The sequence below is a fragment of the Esox lucius genome, chromosome 8, assembly GCF_011004845.1.
Source record: "Esox lucius isolate fEsoLuc1 chromosome 8, fEsoLuc1.pri, whole genome shotgun sequence".
In the NCBI taxonomy this organism is placed as follows: Eukaryota; Metazoa; Chordata; class Actinopteri; order Esociformes; family Esocidae; genus Esox; species Esox lucius.
The window spans coordinates 3,212,642-3,229,465 of NC_047576.1; the positions used below are offsets into that span (position 1 = coordinate 3,212,642).

Sequence of the window (16,824 nt, forward strand, 5' to 3'; positions counted from 1 at the left end):
TGAGCTGGACAAACTCAATGCAGTTTGGCCTGTGACGAGAATGAAGATGAGTTTCTCTAGTGGTGTATTGTGTACGTAATTTGATTGTTTGATCCAGACACTTTTTATTTTACCTACCTTTTGTCTTCTGCATTCTCCTCACCCTTGTCTCCTGTTCTTCCCTCAGACTCATCCCCCAGAAACAGTCCCACGGACCCAGCCCCAAACCCCATATCTGCAATAATAATTAATAAAGGCTGGTTTAAAGTACTTCTTCCTGCCTCTATGTATTAATGCTCATGGGTTGCCTAAATGGGTTCCATTCAGACCTTAACGTTAAGTCTTTTACTGTTATATGTCAACAAGACATTTTCACCTGGCTATACCCAATGTTCAGATCTGTTGTGGTATTTATGCATATTAGCACATACGTAATTAGATTATGCACCGATTGCACATGTTAACAATTACAAAAAACGTGTAATACATTTTTTTGTTTGTCTTGATGTGAGTAATCAACTCAGTTATTTTCATGGTGATATCTAAAGGTTGAAATGTTTACCCTAATCACGTGAGAAAAATAATGAATAGGCATTATTTGTTTTTTTCCCGAAACTTTACCCTAATGGGATTCTTCTGAGCTTTTTTTTCTCCTTACTCAGGACATATTGAGGATACAAAATCAGTTGAATTTGCTTCTGTTGCAATTTGTCCAGTGATTTCATGCACTGGACTAGTGCTCCTTAGCTGGCAAGGTGATCATGTTCGTATCTAACTTAAAGGCACTCTATATACGTAGCTATTGGTTAAATCCAGTACATTTATTTTGTGTTGGTAGGGTTCACACACAATAGCTGAATTTGAAGAACTACTGTAGTGAGCCAACCGATGGCGGAAACTAAAACAGTATTACAGCACTACTTTTGGTGTCCCCATCAATTATTGCTCTTGAGAAAATGTAATGTAATTATCCCCTCCAAAGTTGATATCAGATTTTCGCCCCTGAACATCATCGTACTCCTAACGAGCGGACGCCACGTCGGTGTCAGAAGTGGGATGGTGGAAATGGGCCTATCAGAACTCAGGGCTAGAGATGTATGAGTAGTGAAGCATGTGGACGTGCCATTCCGTATGGAGGGGGCAGAGATCTTCGCGTAAGTATGATTTCGACCTAGGAGCAATGCTTAAGGTGTTTACCAGTCTAGCCAGAAACCCAGGTTCCATTTCTTGCTAGAATCAATTTAATATAACGTCCACAGCCAGAAGGCCTATTTTTGTATATATTATCTCAGTGGTCTCGGGAGAGTTTGAGGTTGCAAGCGCCTGACCTATCACAAGGAGTCACTCACTAGGCAACCTTGTCTGAAAATCTCCTGACTTTTAATTCAGCTCCACTTGGGAGCCCGACATTATAGGCTACTTTTCAATTTGACCTGTTAAGTAAAAAATATGTTAAAATATATAATGCAAGTCAAACAAAAAACAATTGTAAAATCAAACTAAACTACATAAACACGGACGACTTTCCTTAACACCACCAAACCATCCGAAAGTTACATCTACATGCACTTAAAGTAGCCTATTGCTGGTATGGTTTGTTTTACTTTGCCATCATTGGTTTCTGTTTGACATACATATATTTAAATGTTAAACAAGCGAGTCTAAGCGGATATTATGTTAGCATAAACGGATATTATGTTAGTCTTAAACTATAGTAGATAAGTCTGACCAAAGCCGGGAAAATTGCCAAAAGTAGACCACTTCCTCAGTGAACTACTAGCCTGTCATTGACAAGAAAAGTGAAAATAATTTGAACACACAACTGTTTTATACCCCAAATGCAAAAACGTTCCCCTCCCAGCAACCCATCACCTGCCTTACTATATGTCCGGCTTAATGCGTGCGTACATTGTTTACATCCACAAACATTTCCTGGCATGTGACTGAATCAACGTCATTCGCAACTAAGGCAGCATGCACGGAGTTTGAAGTCTATTCAAGTTAAAGCAATAAAATGGACCGTGATAAAGACCACGGCCTTCAATGAAGAGTGAACAAAAATTTCCTTCATAATTACAATTGTCTTGAAATTGCCTTGAAAGACTCAAAAAGTCGACCGACCAAAGGTAAGATTTTTTTTTTAAGTGTGTCGATGGCGCGCTACTTTAAATAACACATACACTTCGAAAAAAGCTGTGGAGTGTGCGATTAAACTTTATAAGCCTGTTTTAAATTGACAAGAAACTAAATTAAATATGTTTTGATTGTAATTGTCTAAAATGTACCGGTCCAGTCCCGACATAACCGAATAATGTTATTAAACGCATTTCATTAAAAAACAAATGTGCCACTAACTGGAAATCTTGAAGATGAATAATACTTGCCCTAATCATCAATGGCAGGTGTGTCGCTTGTTTGTATTATGTGTGTCTGTATATATCTATGTATATGTTTCTATATGCTTTTGTACACACGCACACAAATACATACATTGGTATACATAGATGAATTAGGGATATAAAACTGATCGTATATTTATAATATCTTATTGCAATCAAATCATTTTAATCTGCACTAGTCTTTACTAATGAAGATTTCTTCCAATGAGTGCTGGCTGCTGTTCAATCCATTTGCCTTTTATTAGATTTTTTTAACCTTAATTAACTGAAACTCAGGTCTGTTTCTCAGCTTTGCCCTGTATTACAACAATAAAAACCACAAAATACACCAAGAAAAAACATCAGAGTAATAACATAAATAACAATAACATTTTTGTTTTATTTAAATTTCAGCCCCTTTTAGGGAGTTTTTCTTAGTCACTGTGCTTCAACACTGTTGTTGCTTGCTCCTTTGGGTTTCAGGCTGGGTGTTTTGTAAAAGCACTTTGTGATAACTGCTGATGTAAAAAGGGCTTTATGGTTACATTTGATTGATTGATTGATTGTTAGTCAGACATTTAAATGACCTTCTAGGCACTAAGACATTCTGCTTAAGGTCGTTTTGAGTGGCATTCCATGAGTGTAGGGTGTAGTATTAAAATACAGTTTTCCCCCGTTCTAAATAAGCCTGTGGTGTCTCCAGGACAAGCCAGTCATGAGAGCATGTTTGATAACTGATGTTTTTCCAACTTATGTCCAAGGTTAGATTTAGTATGACAGCGTTATATATAAATATCACCCAATGTCTCTCTTCTGGAGGTCAGGGAGTCCCAGCCAACTGAAGTGTATAAAATACAATAATATGTATGAAACTGTACACTGGCGATAAGGCTGAATGATTGACTGCATCCAGTGGTTTCAGAACTGAAGTGGGGGCATGCGTACAGTACATCATTTTGTTTCAATGCTGACATGACAAACATTTATTTACTTCTATAAAATAGTTTTAATCTCTATCCTATCCGAACACTCAGTAATGTGTTTTAAAAGACAGATTTTCATCTCACCAAATCCCAAGGTATGTGTATATTCAGAAATGTTTATTTGAGAATGTATTGAAAAATTTCACCAGACCTTAATTGTGGTTTTGAAGTCATACAGTACCATGTGAATTTGGAATGCATTTCCTGGAAATATTTAGTCTCTCTCTCTCTCTCCACCTCCTCTCTTTATCTTCTCTACTTCCTGTTCTCTCTATTTGCTTCCTTTTTCCTCTGTTGTTCTCTCTTTCCTCTCTCTCTCTCTTTCTTTCTCTCTCTCTCACACACACACACACACACACACACACACATGCACAAACCCACACTCAATCACTCACACTCACTCATTTAAAAATGTCCTGCTGATTGAATATAAACAATTCGCTGGCAGGCATGAAAGAAGCAATGTTAACAGTCATAAACTCCTGGAATTCAGAATCCAATTCAGATATTCACTATAGCTACTCTGTTTGTTTAGTGATTGGTGCAGAGTTTGGGATAGCATGGTCTGGGTCATGACAAATATGTGTCCCTCACTGTGCATCCTGTACAAACATTTCACATTAGGTCACATAAGTACCAAGTCAACAATATACTGCGTCAGATTCAGAATTCCTCTGACAGGTCTGTGAAGTGTAAGGAAATCCGTTGTGATAGTTCCTTTTGAATCTGGAAACTTAAAAGAAGCAATCTGTGATTTGTGGCCACTGGTTGGAAAATGTGGGGCTGTCGTGTTAAAAAGGGTCCCCAGAATTTCATGACTAACTGAGGTATGGGTCATTTTACCCATAAGTTATGTACATAAAAACAGCATCTTAAGCATCCAGCCCAAAATGGGAGGTTTCCATCTTTACTGGGCTGCCCAACGCAGTTCTTGGAGATCTACTGCAGGTTATCTCGATAAGCCTAGTTAAGACTAAATTGATTTAGCTTTTCAGCCCACTAATCGCTGCAGTCCGTTATAGGGTTTGAGAGTGAAACCTACAGAATGCAAGATCTTTAGGAAGATGGTTCAGCAGCCTTTGTGTACTGTCTTTGTTTTAGCCTGATATTTGGAGTTTTGAGCAGTACTGTAACAAGCACTTTACAAATAGTGTATTATTTTAATAAAGTTCTGTACTGTAGAATATATGTAAATGCACATACTTCTGATATAAAAATACCTTTTCTGTCCTCTAGATGGGGTGCTACTGCAGATTTTTCCTCTTGCCATCAAACAAAAGATGCAATCTGAGCTTGATTGCTTGCCTAAATATTTGCAGAACTAATGCCAAAATATGCTGTGTTTGTTGTTTGGCAGTCTGTGTGGCTAGATGTTTAATGATGAGAAAAATGTATTTGGTCTCACAAACATTGTAGATATCAGATTTCGTTGGCGAGCTCTACATTGAACAAAACCGCAGGCTGTAATTTGATAAAGACATAATATAAGGGCATATAAATAACAATATAAACGAAAGGTACCATAATAACTTGGAAAGTATGGAGAGCACTCTTTGAGATCAGGGATGGGCTTCTTCGATCACAGTGTGGTCTACAAAATCTGTATTCATGGTAAGGGGCTGCTGTAGCATGGGTGGGTCTGCATTCTCCAATTCATAACCAGCACATGATATAACAGCAAGCATCTGCATTATACTCATTGTGCCATTTGGTGGAGAGAATTATTAGCAATTTTTATGTTTTGGCCTTTGGGCCACTAGTTGACTCTCCGGTCATCTTGGGATGCTTATCTTGTCTCATCACTGTGTCTTTTCCAGTACTAACGTTATTATACACATGCTTCTTTAGTTTAGGACTAATTGGATTTTACCTTCGCATGTATTCATATTGGGACTGCCTGGGCTAACTTAGTCTACCTAATGAGTTATATGGTATGCAAATGGTATGTGAATAAGTCATGGGACTAGGCATGTTTCTCAGTTTTTATAACCCTCCAAAGGTTTAACATGCGATAGTTGGCCCGGTTAAGATTTAACAGCCGTATCTGCTATGAAACCTTTGTGTGCGTCACTGAAAACTTCAAGAGGTTTTGAATATATTTTATGACCCCCTGATTGTGAATGTTCACAGGGTCTGTGTGGTTGTTAAAAGGGTTAAGGAGAGAGCTTGGTTAATATTTGAAAGAGTGTTCAGTTTTATGCACAAACTATTATTTTGTACAGCCTGACATAGCAGGCGTAAAATCCACGCCTGAGCAGTGTTGTAACGTCCAGGGGGAAACAAATGCTAAGTAAAGGGTGACTGTATCCACAAAAACCAATTTGGGCGCACCAAAGGGGGTGGTTTTGCAGACTTCGAGCAGCCAGGATGCTTTGTGATAGGTTTGTTGGCTATTTGGGATTCACCGTATGACGTATTGGCTCACATTCCAAGGGCCAGTCATAAAAATGCGTATCTTGAGTCGTAAACATTATTATTTTTATTCACTGCTATGGAAACAGAAACCGCTTAGAAATTGAATTTGCCACTACACTTTGCTATTTGATGAGCCCACTCTGAAGTATTGTCTGTTATTCTTGTCCATTAACTACTTTTCTTTTTGGAAAACTGTTACATATTCTCGGTGGAAAGTATCTATTCACTAGCATAACTTATTCCTTAGTGTTTACTGGAGAAGCTTATTTTCCAGAGGTTGTTGAGAAATAATGGTATGTTGTGCCCTAGTAAACTGTGTTTTTTTTTCCTGTATAAGGAAGCTCTGAAAGATGGGTCCAGAGAAGGGATGACAAGTCCTCGCCACCTAACCCTCTGTTTGCCTCCCTCAGCGGCCTTCTAACAGCGCCGGGTGACCAGAGCTTCTGCGTCCATGTCTCATTTGTCAACACAGGTAATTAACACTGAAAGCTGAGTTTCCTCCACACCTCCACCGCCTGCCTTTGTCATTAACCCAAGAGGGCTCCTTGTGGGATAAACCTGGGCCAGAACAAAAAAAAAGAGCGTCAATCTCAGAGAATTTAGCAGCTTGCTAATTTTTCCTCCACCGGTTGCATTCATGCGTTAATGCTTTACTACCTCGGTCAAGAGTCCTCAAGTATGTATGTGATTGTGGGTGGACTTGAAATGCCCCTCCTTCATAAAGTCTTATCTGCGCCTCGGGGGCATTCCTCACTCATGACACACTGCTCTGCTCTGTGGTCCGGAACCACACACGCACGCACGCACGCACACACACACACACACACACACACACACACACAGCCCTCTGAAACACTGGGGTTCGGGGGGAAATTATTTCACCGTACTCGAGAGCTCTTACAACCCATTCGAGGTGTCGAAAAGGGATTATGTCCTTTAGCAGTGTTTATTTGGAGAGGAATAAATCTGCAAAGCCATTAGGTTAAATTGTTGTAGTTAAATTTCCATGTGTAATTAGTGGAGACTGCACATGTAACACTGATGAGCACTCCTCTTAATGCTCCGACTCATGTTCTCAGTCATGTTTTTCTATTCCCGCTAATATAATCAATTATTTTAATTGACATTTTGTAAAGAGGCCTCTTGCTGATTCCCCCAGGAGGTGGAGCTCTATAAACAAATGAGACACACACACACACACACACACTTACGCCACTTTCAATACAACCCAGACCTTGGGAAATTGAGAATATAACATATGATGTCAGTGAAAAAAAGTATTGCCAGCTGGACGTTGGAATTTCAAGCCGGAAACCCTTTAAGCTGCCCCTTTAAAGCCTGAAGACGACTGGTGTCATGTTTTGGCCTGGTTGTTTTGAACTGATATATAATGAAATGTCAGGGATGCCAAACATACTGGGTACATTTTAATTAAAAGGGTTTAGAAATGTAAACGGATCTGATCTATTTTCCGTGGCCCTGTGGACAATTTTGCAAACCGAATGCAACCCGAGGGAACGTTCCGCTTTTTTTTTTCCTTAATGTCTGTGCCTTCTGTGAATCCTCTTGGTGCCTCCATACCAGTTGGAGAGTTTCACTCTCCGTTGTTGTGAAAGCAGGTGAAGGTGCTTACGTCATGCTTATCATGTTTGTGAGGTCCTTATCAACCCCCCCCCCGCGGTGGCTCCATCAAATAACCTGGGGCGCGCCGGTTCTTTCATCCCTTGCAGTGTATGAATAAATCAATATTTAGTTTCTGAGTTCGAGGCGGTTTCACACCCGATTGCTCCGTGTGGTAATGTCATCAAGTCAACGGAAGTGCAAGCTGCGCGGAAAAACAAGCTGATGAATTCAACGACTCTGATATAGGCGGGTGCAATATTGGGTTGTGGTTTCTGAGGTGTTTTATTTGTCGTGTGTGTTTGTACCTGTGTGTTACCAGATGTTCTCACATATGTAGTAAATTCTCACTAGTGAGAACATATTGCCTGACTACATTTTTATAAAATACTTTTTTAGGCTTGGGGTTAAGGGGTAGAATTAGACTTAAGGTAATGCATTAGGTGCTGGTTTTGCGGACACAGACTAAGCCTAGTCTAGGATTAAGATAATTGATTGTCTGCATCCTTGCTTGTGTGTTTGTTTGTTCCAATACACAGTTTGTGGATGTAAATACCGTCAAATTAAACCTGTCAGTCTGCACTTCAACCTTTGTTTCATTTTGGTGCTGCTCAGATAAAACAAAAGAGGAATGAGGTGCTGAGGTGAAGGAATGAAAATGAAAACATTCCTTAGCCCAGGACACTTTCACTGAGGACTGATTGTTGGGTCAAATACTTTCTCCAACTGGTTGACCTGTTAGATTGCGTCAACATTAAAGCACATTCATTTTGTTTTCATGTGGTTTTTCTGTTTGTTCATTAATATCTTATTTTGTAGCTGAATATCTATATTTTAGGTATTTTTAGTTTTTACGTCTGCAATAAAAAAATATATATATTGACGCACTAATCTAACATGCATTTGCAAAACATGATCGGTCTAAAAACTTTCATAGATGGCCAGACTTTACACTCCTCTTTTAGTTTCCCTATTAAAGGGGAAACTAAATTGATGCCAGGCTAAAGGCAGTTAACCCATGGACACTACTGGTGTTTACAACAGGGCAGGAATCAATACGCTTCGGTTCGCTCAATTCTCACCCAATAGAACCCAAGTAGAACAGTCAAGCATGGTTTGAGTTGGTGGATTGGGGCACTCAAAGAAAATGAGGGGAATTGATGTGTTCAGCTGAGTCTACTTTGTCGCTCTGGTAATTGTCTTTGGTAAGGCAAGTCCAGTTTATTTGTATTCCACATTTCATACACAGGGGCAATTCAAAGTGTGTTACATTGGGCTAAATGAAAAAACAAACATCACCAGGGTGAATGTGTTTGTGCCATGTTTTTGGTGGTAAACCTACAGTATATGCACATGCATTTCACAATTTCAAAATGTCCTTACACATTTATCCTTTTAGATGATCTTGTCATTCTGGTTTGTAGAGCTACGGCCTGGTTCTGGGTGTGATACCTAGAACTACTCGGTGTCTGACTGGAATCATGCTCAGGACTGTTGTCTCTCTGCGGTGTTGCTCCTGTAGAGATGAATGTGAGATTTGGCATTTAAGTAGTTTAACAGACACCCGTCTCTAGGTGAAGAACCAACAACATGGCCGTTCCAAGGGGCCATGACTAAGTGCTAAATGTGTTACAGTGGACATAAAAAGTCTACACACCCCAGGTTCTTGTGATGTAAAAGAATGAGACAAAGAAAAATCATGTCTGAACTTTTTCCACCTTTAATGTGACCTATAACATGAACAATTCAATTGAAAAACCAACTGAAATCTTTGAGGGAATTCTTCTTATTTTTTATTAAAAAAACGTACAATAACCTGGTTGCAGAAGTGTGCACACCCTTAAACTAATACTTTTTTGAAGCATCTTTTGATTTTATTACCGCACTCTTTTTGGGTAGGAGTCTATCAGCATGGCACATCTTCAGGTGGCAATATTTGCCCACTCTTCTTTGCAAAAGCGCTCCAAGTCTGTTAGATTGCAAGGACATCTCCTGTGCACAGCCCTCTTCAGATCACCCCACAGATGTTCAGTTGGATTCAGGTCTGGGCTCTGGCTGAGCCATTCCAAAATGTTAATCTTCTTCTGGTGAAGCCATACTTTTGTGGATTTGGATGTGTGCTTTGGGTTGTTGTCATGCTGAAAAGTGAACTTCATCTTTCTTACAGACACCTGAAGGTTTTGTGCCAAAATTGGTTGGTATTCATAATTCCTTCCGCCCTGACTAAGGCCCCAGTTCCAGCTGAAAAAAAAACAGCTCCAAAGCATGATGCTGCCACCACCACGCTTCACGGTGGGTATGGTGTTCTTTGGGTGATTTGCAGTGTTGTTTTTCACCAAACATACCTTTTGGAATTATGGCCAAAATGTTCAACCTTGTTTTCATCAGACCGTAACACATTTTCCCACGTGCTTTTGGGGGACTTGATGTTTGTTTTTCAAACTTCAACTGGGCTTTGATGTTTTCTTTGTATGAAAAGGCTTCCGTCTTGCCACCCTACCCCATAGCCCATTCATATGAAGAATACAGGAGATTGTTGTCACATGTAGCACACAGCCAGTACTTGCCATACATTCCTGCAGTTCCTTTAATGTTGCTGTAGGCCTCTTGGAAGCCTCCCTGACCAGTTTTCTTTTCGTCTTTTCATCAATTTTGGAGGGACGTCCAGTTCTTGATAATGTCTCTGTGCCATATTTTCTCCACTTGATGATGACTGTCTTCACTGTGTTCCATGGTATATCTAATGCTTTGGAAATTATTTTGTACCCTTCTTCTGACTGATATCTTTCAACATTGAGATCCCTCATATGCGTTGGAAACTCTCTGTGGACCATGGCTTTTGCTCTGAGAGGCAACTAAGAAAATGTCAGGAAAATCCTACTAGAACAGCCAAACTTTATTAATCAGTCACATTAAATGATGGCAGGTGTGTAATGACTTCTGTTTAACATGAGTTTGAATGTGATTGGTTATTTCTGAACACAGCCACATACCCAGTTATAAGAGGGTGTGCACACTTATGCAACCAGGTTATTGTAAGGTTTTTATTTTTCATTTTCTGACATGATTTATCTTTGTCTCATTCTTTTACATCACAAAAACCTGGCATTTTAGACTTTTTATATCCACTGTAAATTTAAAACTACAACATATTTGTTCAGATCACCTTGCCTACGTGCCGTATTTGCTAATACACATGATGGTCTTTCGCCACAGGGGCGTCGGGATTCGCTCCCTACGGCCAACCTCAGCTATGCAGTCCGGCGTCGCTTCTCAGGGACCCTGCTTTTGCCCCCGCTGTCCCGGCGTCACTCCACCCACACACAGGACCACCGCAGGCTGCTGGACCTGGAGGCCCTCTACAGGAAGGCCCTGTCCGGAGCGAAGGCCACGAGTCTGGAGACCATCAGCGACTGCAAGTCAGTGAGGCAGCTTGCTAACACTCTGGCCTTTTCAGTGAAATGCACGGCCTGTATTTATTAAGGGAGATATAAGGGACTAGATTTTTCCAGTCATTTTCCATCGTAAATTTTGCAGGGTGACCAAGGGGGCAAAGGGATTATTTTTAACTGTGTGTGGAATAAAACCCAAACATGCAAATGATGTCGCAATTTTCTAGGCTGGTTATCTATTCAAGACACATCGCAATGAATATTTCACACATAGCACAGATCAGGATTTTGTTACGCAGAGTGATCCACTTCACTTACAGTAGTTCTATAAACAAAACTTATTTGTTCTGTGATGGTGGACACCCATTTCTTGTTGCAGACATTGTTCGAAAGAGAAGATTGTTTAAAAACTACAGCAGAAATGTAATGAGTTGTATGGTTTATTTGTTGACATTAATGCTTTTTTAATTGGATCACATTCAGCCATCTCTGTAATGCTCTTGCGGCATATCTTAGTTTTGTTGTACTCTCTCATTGCATTTCTACACTCTTAAGACAGCTGCCTCTCTTTGTTTCTCTGTCCTTGAAACTGCACCTGGGACATTTTGGTTTACGAATACATCTACACTTTCAGCCAAGGCTTTTTCTTAGCCTGTCCTGACAAGGAACAATATTATTTCCAGCTAAGGAAATAGGCTAAAGCTTAGAATTTGGTTAGTGTTTGGTTTGGACACCATGTTGCAATTTTCAACATGGCAGATTTCATCTTTTTTTTTTCTTTTACATAAGTGTACAATTTCAACTCAGAAAATGGGGACCAATGACATGGAGAAAATGATAGACACCTGCAAGCTATTACTTGGCTACCCAGTCCTTTGCCAAGGTAACTGCCAACAAATTCTTACTATGGACATCAGTGAGCCTGCTTCATCTTTCAATTGGCAATTTGGCCCACTTTTCTGGAGCAAACTGCTGATATTCTTTGAAGTGTTATACCAACCGCTTTTTTAAGGATGGGATTCAGATTTTGACTCACTGGGCATTGCAGAATATTCCAGTCGTTCTTTTATACCATTTCTGGGTGCTTTTTATATGTGGGGTTGTTGTTCTGCTGGAAGACCAACAACCTTCAACAGAGACTGTGTTTGGACACATGGTTGTACATTGCACTCCAAAACAAAAGTGCTGATTTCATGATGTTTTGCACACATTCAAGGCCACCCATACTAAAAGTTGCACAGCAACCCTACCGTGTTTTTGTACCTCAACCAAAAACGTTTGAAAAGTTCCTGCATTGGTAATCTTATGAAGACCCCACTGCTGGGGGGCATATAGTTAAAGCCAAACATATTTTGCTAACCCTTGATTTTTATAATTAGCCATTTCATCAAGATTAAGTAGAATACGAATACATTTATTAGTTTCTTCGCATTATAATTTCTGATGTGAAAGGTTTTGAGTCAAATTCAATGTGAATTTTTAATTTTATTTCAGAAAATTAAAATAAATGGCTTAGATGAAATTAATGGTAACCAAGACCTAATGTTTGCTAGTACAAACTTTCTTGCGAAGTTTCTTGCAACAATCTATAAAGTTCCTGCACTTCTCTACTTGGACCACTCTTCAGCTGCTAACTGCTCATGATTTGCAATGTTTCAGAGATCCCTTCGCTGAGCTGTTCAGAGTCTGACTCCAGCGTCATTGGTGACCACTTCAGTAAGGTCCACTAAATCTTCATTAGCCATTCCTGGGTGCTTTTGGATGCTTGGGGTTATATTCCTGCCCTAAGAGCCACAATATTTGACAATCTCTGTGTTTGGACACTAGGTTGTGAACTCTGATTTCCGAAATGCCTTCAGCTGATTTCACCCGCAGTGCTCATGCCCTTCATTTGACTGCAGGAGGGGGCGATCATTTCTTTGTGTTTGTCTGTAAACATAGCGCTGATCTTCTTACGCCGGAGGGTTTGAATTCTGTTCCATCGGGCCACCTGACATTTCCCCAGAAGGACTGAAGCTTGTTTAGATGGGTCTTTGCAGGCGTTCAAGCAGGCTTTCTTGTGCCTCTCTTTCAGCAGTGGGGCTTCATGGGCTTCTTGACATTTTACCTTCTTGTTTTAGCTTGGGGCAGATATGATGGGTTGAAACCTTCGGATCTGCTGGTAAATCTTTATTGGTTTTCTGTTTGAACCAGCTTTTGACCACATCTGAGTGTGTGTATCTTCTTGTGTCCATGTTGTCATGGTCGATATGCCACAGTTCCTTGCGCCGCAAATGTCTTAATGCAGCAAACTATTCTATCAGGAATTAATATCAAAGGAATATCAAAGTCCCAAGAGATGGCCTTGTAACCTTGGGAGAGTTTGTTTGACGAGTATTATGTTTCTGACATGCTCAGACAGTTCTTTGGTCTTCACTATCTTTATATTGATATAACCCTGTTAAGTAGCAAGTTCTACCCTGTAGGGTACTGCACCACACTGCACCACCAGTGAGATTACCAAGTGCGCAAGTATCACTTTCCTCTAACCAAATTATTTCAAATTCTCCAGAAGAATGTCAATAATTTTGTCAAGGACATTTTGTTTTGGGTTTAATTTCGGTTTACATTTATTTATTTTCTTGGTTCTGTGCAGTTATGAACACCTGTGATCACATTTGTTTTGTCTGCTTCCGACTTAATTCGGATTCAATTGGGAGATATTGAAATCAAGAGCACAGGTTTGAATATTTTTGTCTGCCTTCAACTGTCTAAGATTCAACAACCTCAGAATCCCACCTAAAGTATGAAAACTAGGTGGAAATATTCTGTGGACCAGTGCTGAATTTGTGTTTCTGCAGATGGATTTGTTTCTGCAGTCACTCTCATGGCGTCTTCCTCACATGACAGCCATCCATTTACTTTTCTTAGTACATACTCATCCACATTATTCTTGGCTGAGCTGAATGTCCATGAATCCAATATCTATTTAAGCCTAGAGGGGGTTAAGAAAAAGCCTGCTATCTGTCTGTCTCTCTACCTGCCTCAGGTTACTGAAGGTCACCTAGTTTGTGTCTGTGTGTCCGCACATCTTGTCGCAGCCCAGCGCTCTATGTTGCCTATCCCCTTTGAACGCTATCTGTTTAAGCTTACTGCTCTGCAGTGTGCTTCGCCACAGCCCAAGACAGGGAAAGATGCAGGTTTCTGTGTGGCAGGCTTTTTGTTGTTGTGGTTGTTTGTTGTTGCTGTGTAACATGAGTTAATGACTCTTCTCTCTTCTGAAATAATGTGTGATTACCACAATGATGGGAAGAGGACAGTGAGAGAGGTCAGTGAATTGATGGGGGAGGGGGGGGAGTCTTGAATATCTCTGTCTGTCGTTCATCTTTTCCTTCCCTCCTCCTTTAGCTTCTCTATTTTCCTTTTTTGGTCCTCCTTTCTCTCTTGTAGTTGGATCACCTCTCTATATCTCTCTTTCGCTCTCTCTATCACACACACACACACACACACACACACACACACACACACACACACACACACACACACACACACACACACACACACACACACACACACACACACACACACACACACTCGCTCTCTCTCGCTCCCTCTCTCTCTTGCTCCTTCTCTCTCTCTCTGTCAATTCCCCTCAGAGCCCATGATGTTGGCAAGGGAGGAAGTGGGAATAGGCTGTAATTGTTTGCATTTTAATTATTACTGTATTTCAGGGATGTGGGTAGTGAACTGCCTTTCCAATTTCTAGCACTATGAAATTATGTTTTTGGAAGGCTCCTTTAAAGGGCAATGTGTAGATTCCTGCCTCAAATATTTACAAGGCTGAATTTAAACAGTAACACTACATTTCACCTCCTCCTTACCTAATTGGACAAAACCAGGATATTATTGGCTAATCCAGAGGGTTTATGGCTGCTGGAGAGTTCTGCAGATGTCTAAAGGGAGTCTGAGACTACATGTCAATGCAAACCCATAGACGGGCCGACAAAAAAGTTTTAATTTGGAATATTGCAAGCTGAGATTGGAATATTGCAAGATGTTTGATGTATTCTGGTCATTTATTCTTGTATTTTTGCTAGTAACATAAATAAAATTGGGCATATGGTCCATTTTTAACTGTGGGCAGCAATGCACTGATAGTTTGATAAGACGAAACAATTATATCCTTTAGTCCAATTTGAATTTAATGAAAGATGACAAACGAAGTGCATTTTGTGTTATCAGGATCTAGGAAGGGGAACTGAAGTTCAAAAGCTCTTTCTTGATAACTGAACACATTTTCTTTCCTATGAAAGAAGCGCTATTCCATTTGAATTAATTGGTATGATTATTGATTATTAGTCTTTGCATACCGTCGTTGGGTTGCTGTAGGCCTATATAATTTCTAGCAACTTTGGAATTATCAAAATAAAGACATTATTTTCTGATTGCTGAACCCGGGGTATCTATTTTTTTCCCTCACGATTCAGACCAAAACTAATTGTAACAGGCATTCGTCATTTTCCGAATTCCCAATCAATGTTGCTCACTTGGTGACGTAATGTGATGGATACCTACCGTCAGTCGTCTCTTTCAGCACCGACGGTAGTGGACTGCTTTATAAACCGCGCGCCAGTGGGAGCTCAACAAACGCGTGGAGTGTTTTCACCTTTCGATATGCTGCCCTTTCTCCGCGATGCTTTCTTTATTACAACATGTTTCATAAATGAACTCTAGTTTTCTTATCTGCCTTGTTATCACATTTGAGCCTACATTTCCAGGATTAACAAACATGTTTGCGGACGGATAAATCTCTCTAGATGAAAGTCAGCATTTGAAGAGATGGTCATATGAATACTTGCATATTACCTTTTAAGCGTTAATAACATTGGTTTGTGGCTATGTTATACTCTGGGGTTGGGTCGATATCAACGCAGAATAACTTTTTTGTCTGACTTACAAGGCGTTACCCCGTTTCAGCACCTCCGCTGACGGACAGCGTACAGTACGGTGCCACTGACGACTGCGCACATAGTTTCCACCGAAGAGGTAGCTTACAGACGTTGGAGGGATCAACGGAGAAAATGGAGTGCACAGGTCTAAGTAGAGAAGGTGCGGGTTCCGCCAAGGCACCCAAACACTTGTGGAGACAACCAAGAACTCACATACGTATCAAGCAGCGTTTTCACTCAGATACCGAGCCTTACTTGAGTCGCAACAGAACTATGGAGAAGCAACGTCCTGGGCTGAAAAAGCCACGAATGTCGTGGCCGTCATTTAAACGGTAATTGTATACATCACTGTAGGTTGTTTTAATTTATCCTAGTAACTCACCTCATAGATCTGATAGAGATTTTGTGAATTGCAACTTTCAAGGTTGACAAGTGTGATGACATTTCGTTTAATTAAACAAACGCTTTAAATGGAATAGGTGATCAACGCACTATGGTGGCAGTCATTTAATACTTAAGGTAAAATAAAGATATATATATATTGTTGGCTACAAAGGTTTTTTTAGCAAGCTCTGCTGCTTCCTTCTAATACATTATTCTGTGAAAAATAGGTGCAGAAATACTGAAGTCAGAAATCTGGAGCAGAGTCCGCATAGCCTTACTGGCTGGTGGGAGAAATGTTTGTTATCAAAGAACCCTAATGTCTGTTTTCAAATTGAGTAAGTTCGATTTTTTTCTTGAGTCAGCATATAATTATGTCTAGTTAAATTGCTCTATTAAATTGTGATGTCTCAACAAGCAACTCCACTTAAGAATGTCAGTAACCTCCCCTCATTCTATTTTGTGTGAAGTGAAGTCAATCAGGATGCACTCATTTAGCTCCTGCTTTAAAAAGATATTGACTTCATGCTAATTTGTGCATAATTCCAGGATCAATACATTTTGCCTTTCTTCAACTCTCCATCCCTTGTCTTTCTTTCCAGAGAATAATTAGTAGGGCTGCTAGAATTTTCACTAAGACCAAAAAAAAATTAAAATACGTTGTTCAGACTGAGTAAATATTAAAGACAAATGCAGACATGAGCATTTACCCCTGAAAGGAAGTGAGGCTAGAATCCTCACAGTCTAC

The 16,824-nt window shown here is 40.1% G+C and overlaps 1 protein-coding gene across 5 annotated transcripts in view; it reads left to right on the top strand.

Moving 5' to 3' along the window:
• Window positions 1-976: 976 nt before the first annotated feature.
• Window positions 977-16,824, top strand: part of pde4cb (phosphodiesterase 4C, cAMP-specific b) — a 67,364-nt gene continuing 51,516 nt past the window's right edge. For 2 of the 5 annotated variants that reach the window (XM_034293696.1, XM_034293697.1), the window contains exons 1-5: window positions 977-1,133; window positions 6,166-6,227; window positions 10,592-10,794; window positions 14,062-14,074; window positions 15,724-16,027. In XM_034293696.1, coding sequence (XP_034149587.1) covers window positions 1,111-1,133; window positions 6,166-6,227; window positions 10,592-10,794; window positions 14,062-14,074; window positions 15,724-16,027 — 605 coding nt within the window. In that variant the 5' untranslated portion in view covers window positions 977-1,110. Of the gene's footprint in view, window positions 1,134-1,892; window positions 2,106-6,165; window positions 6,228-10,591; window positions 10,795-14,061; window positions 14,075-15,723; window positions 16,028-16,824 lie in introns of those variants that run through there. The other 3 variants (XM_010897501.4, XM_010897503.4, XM_020049155.2) reach the window with 3 other exon arrangements.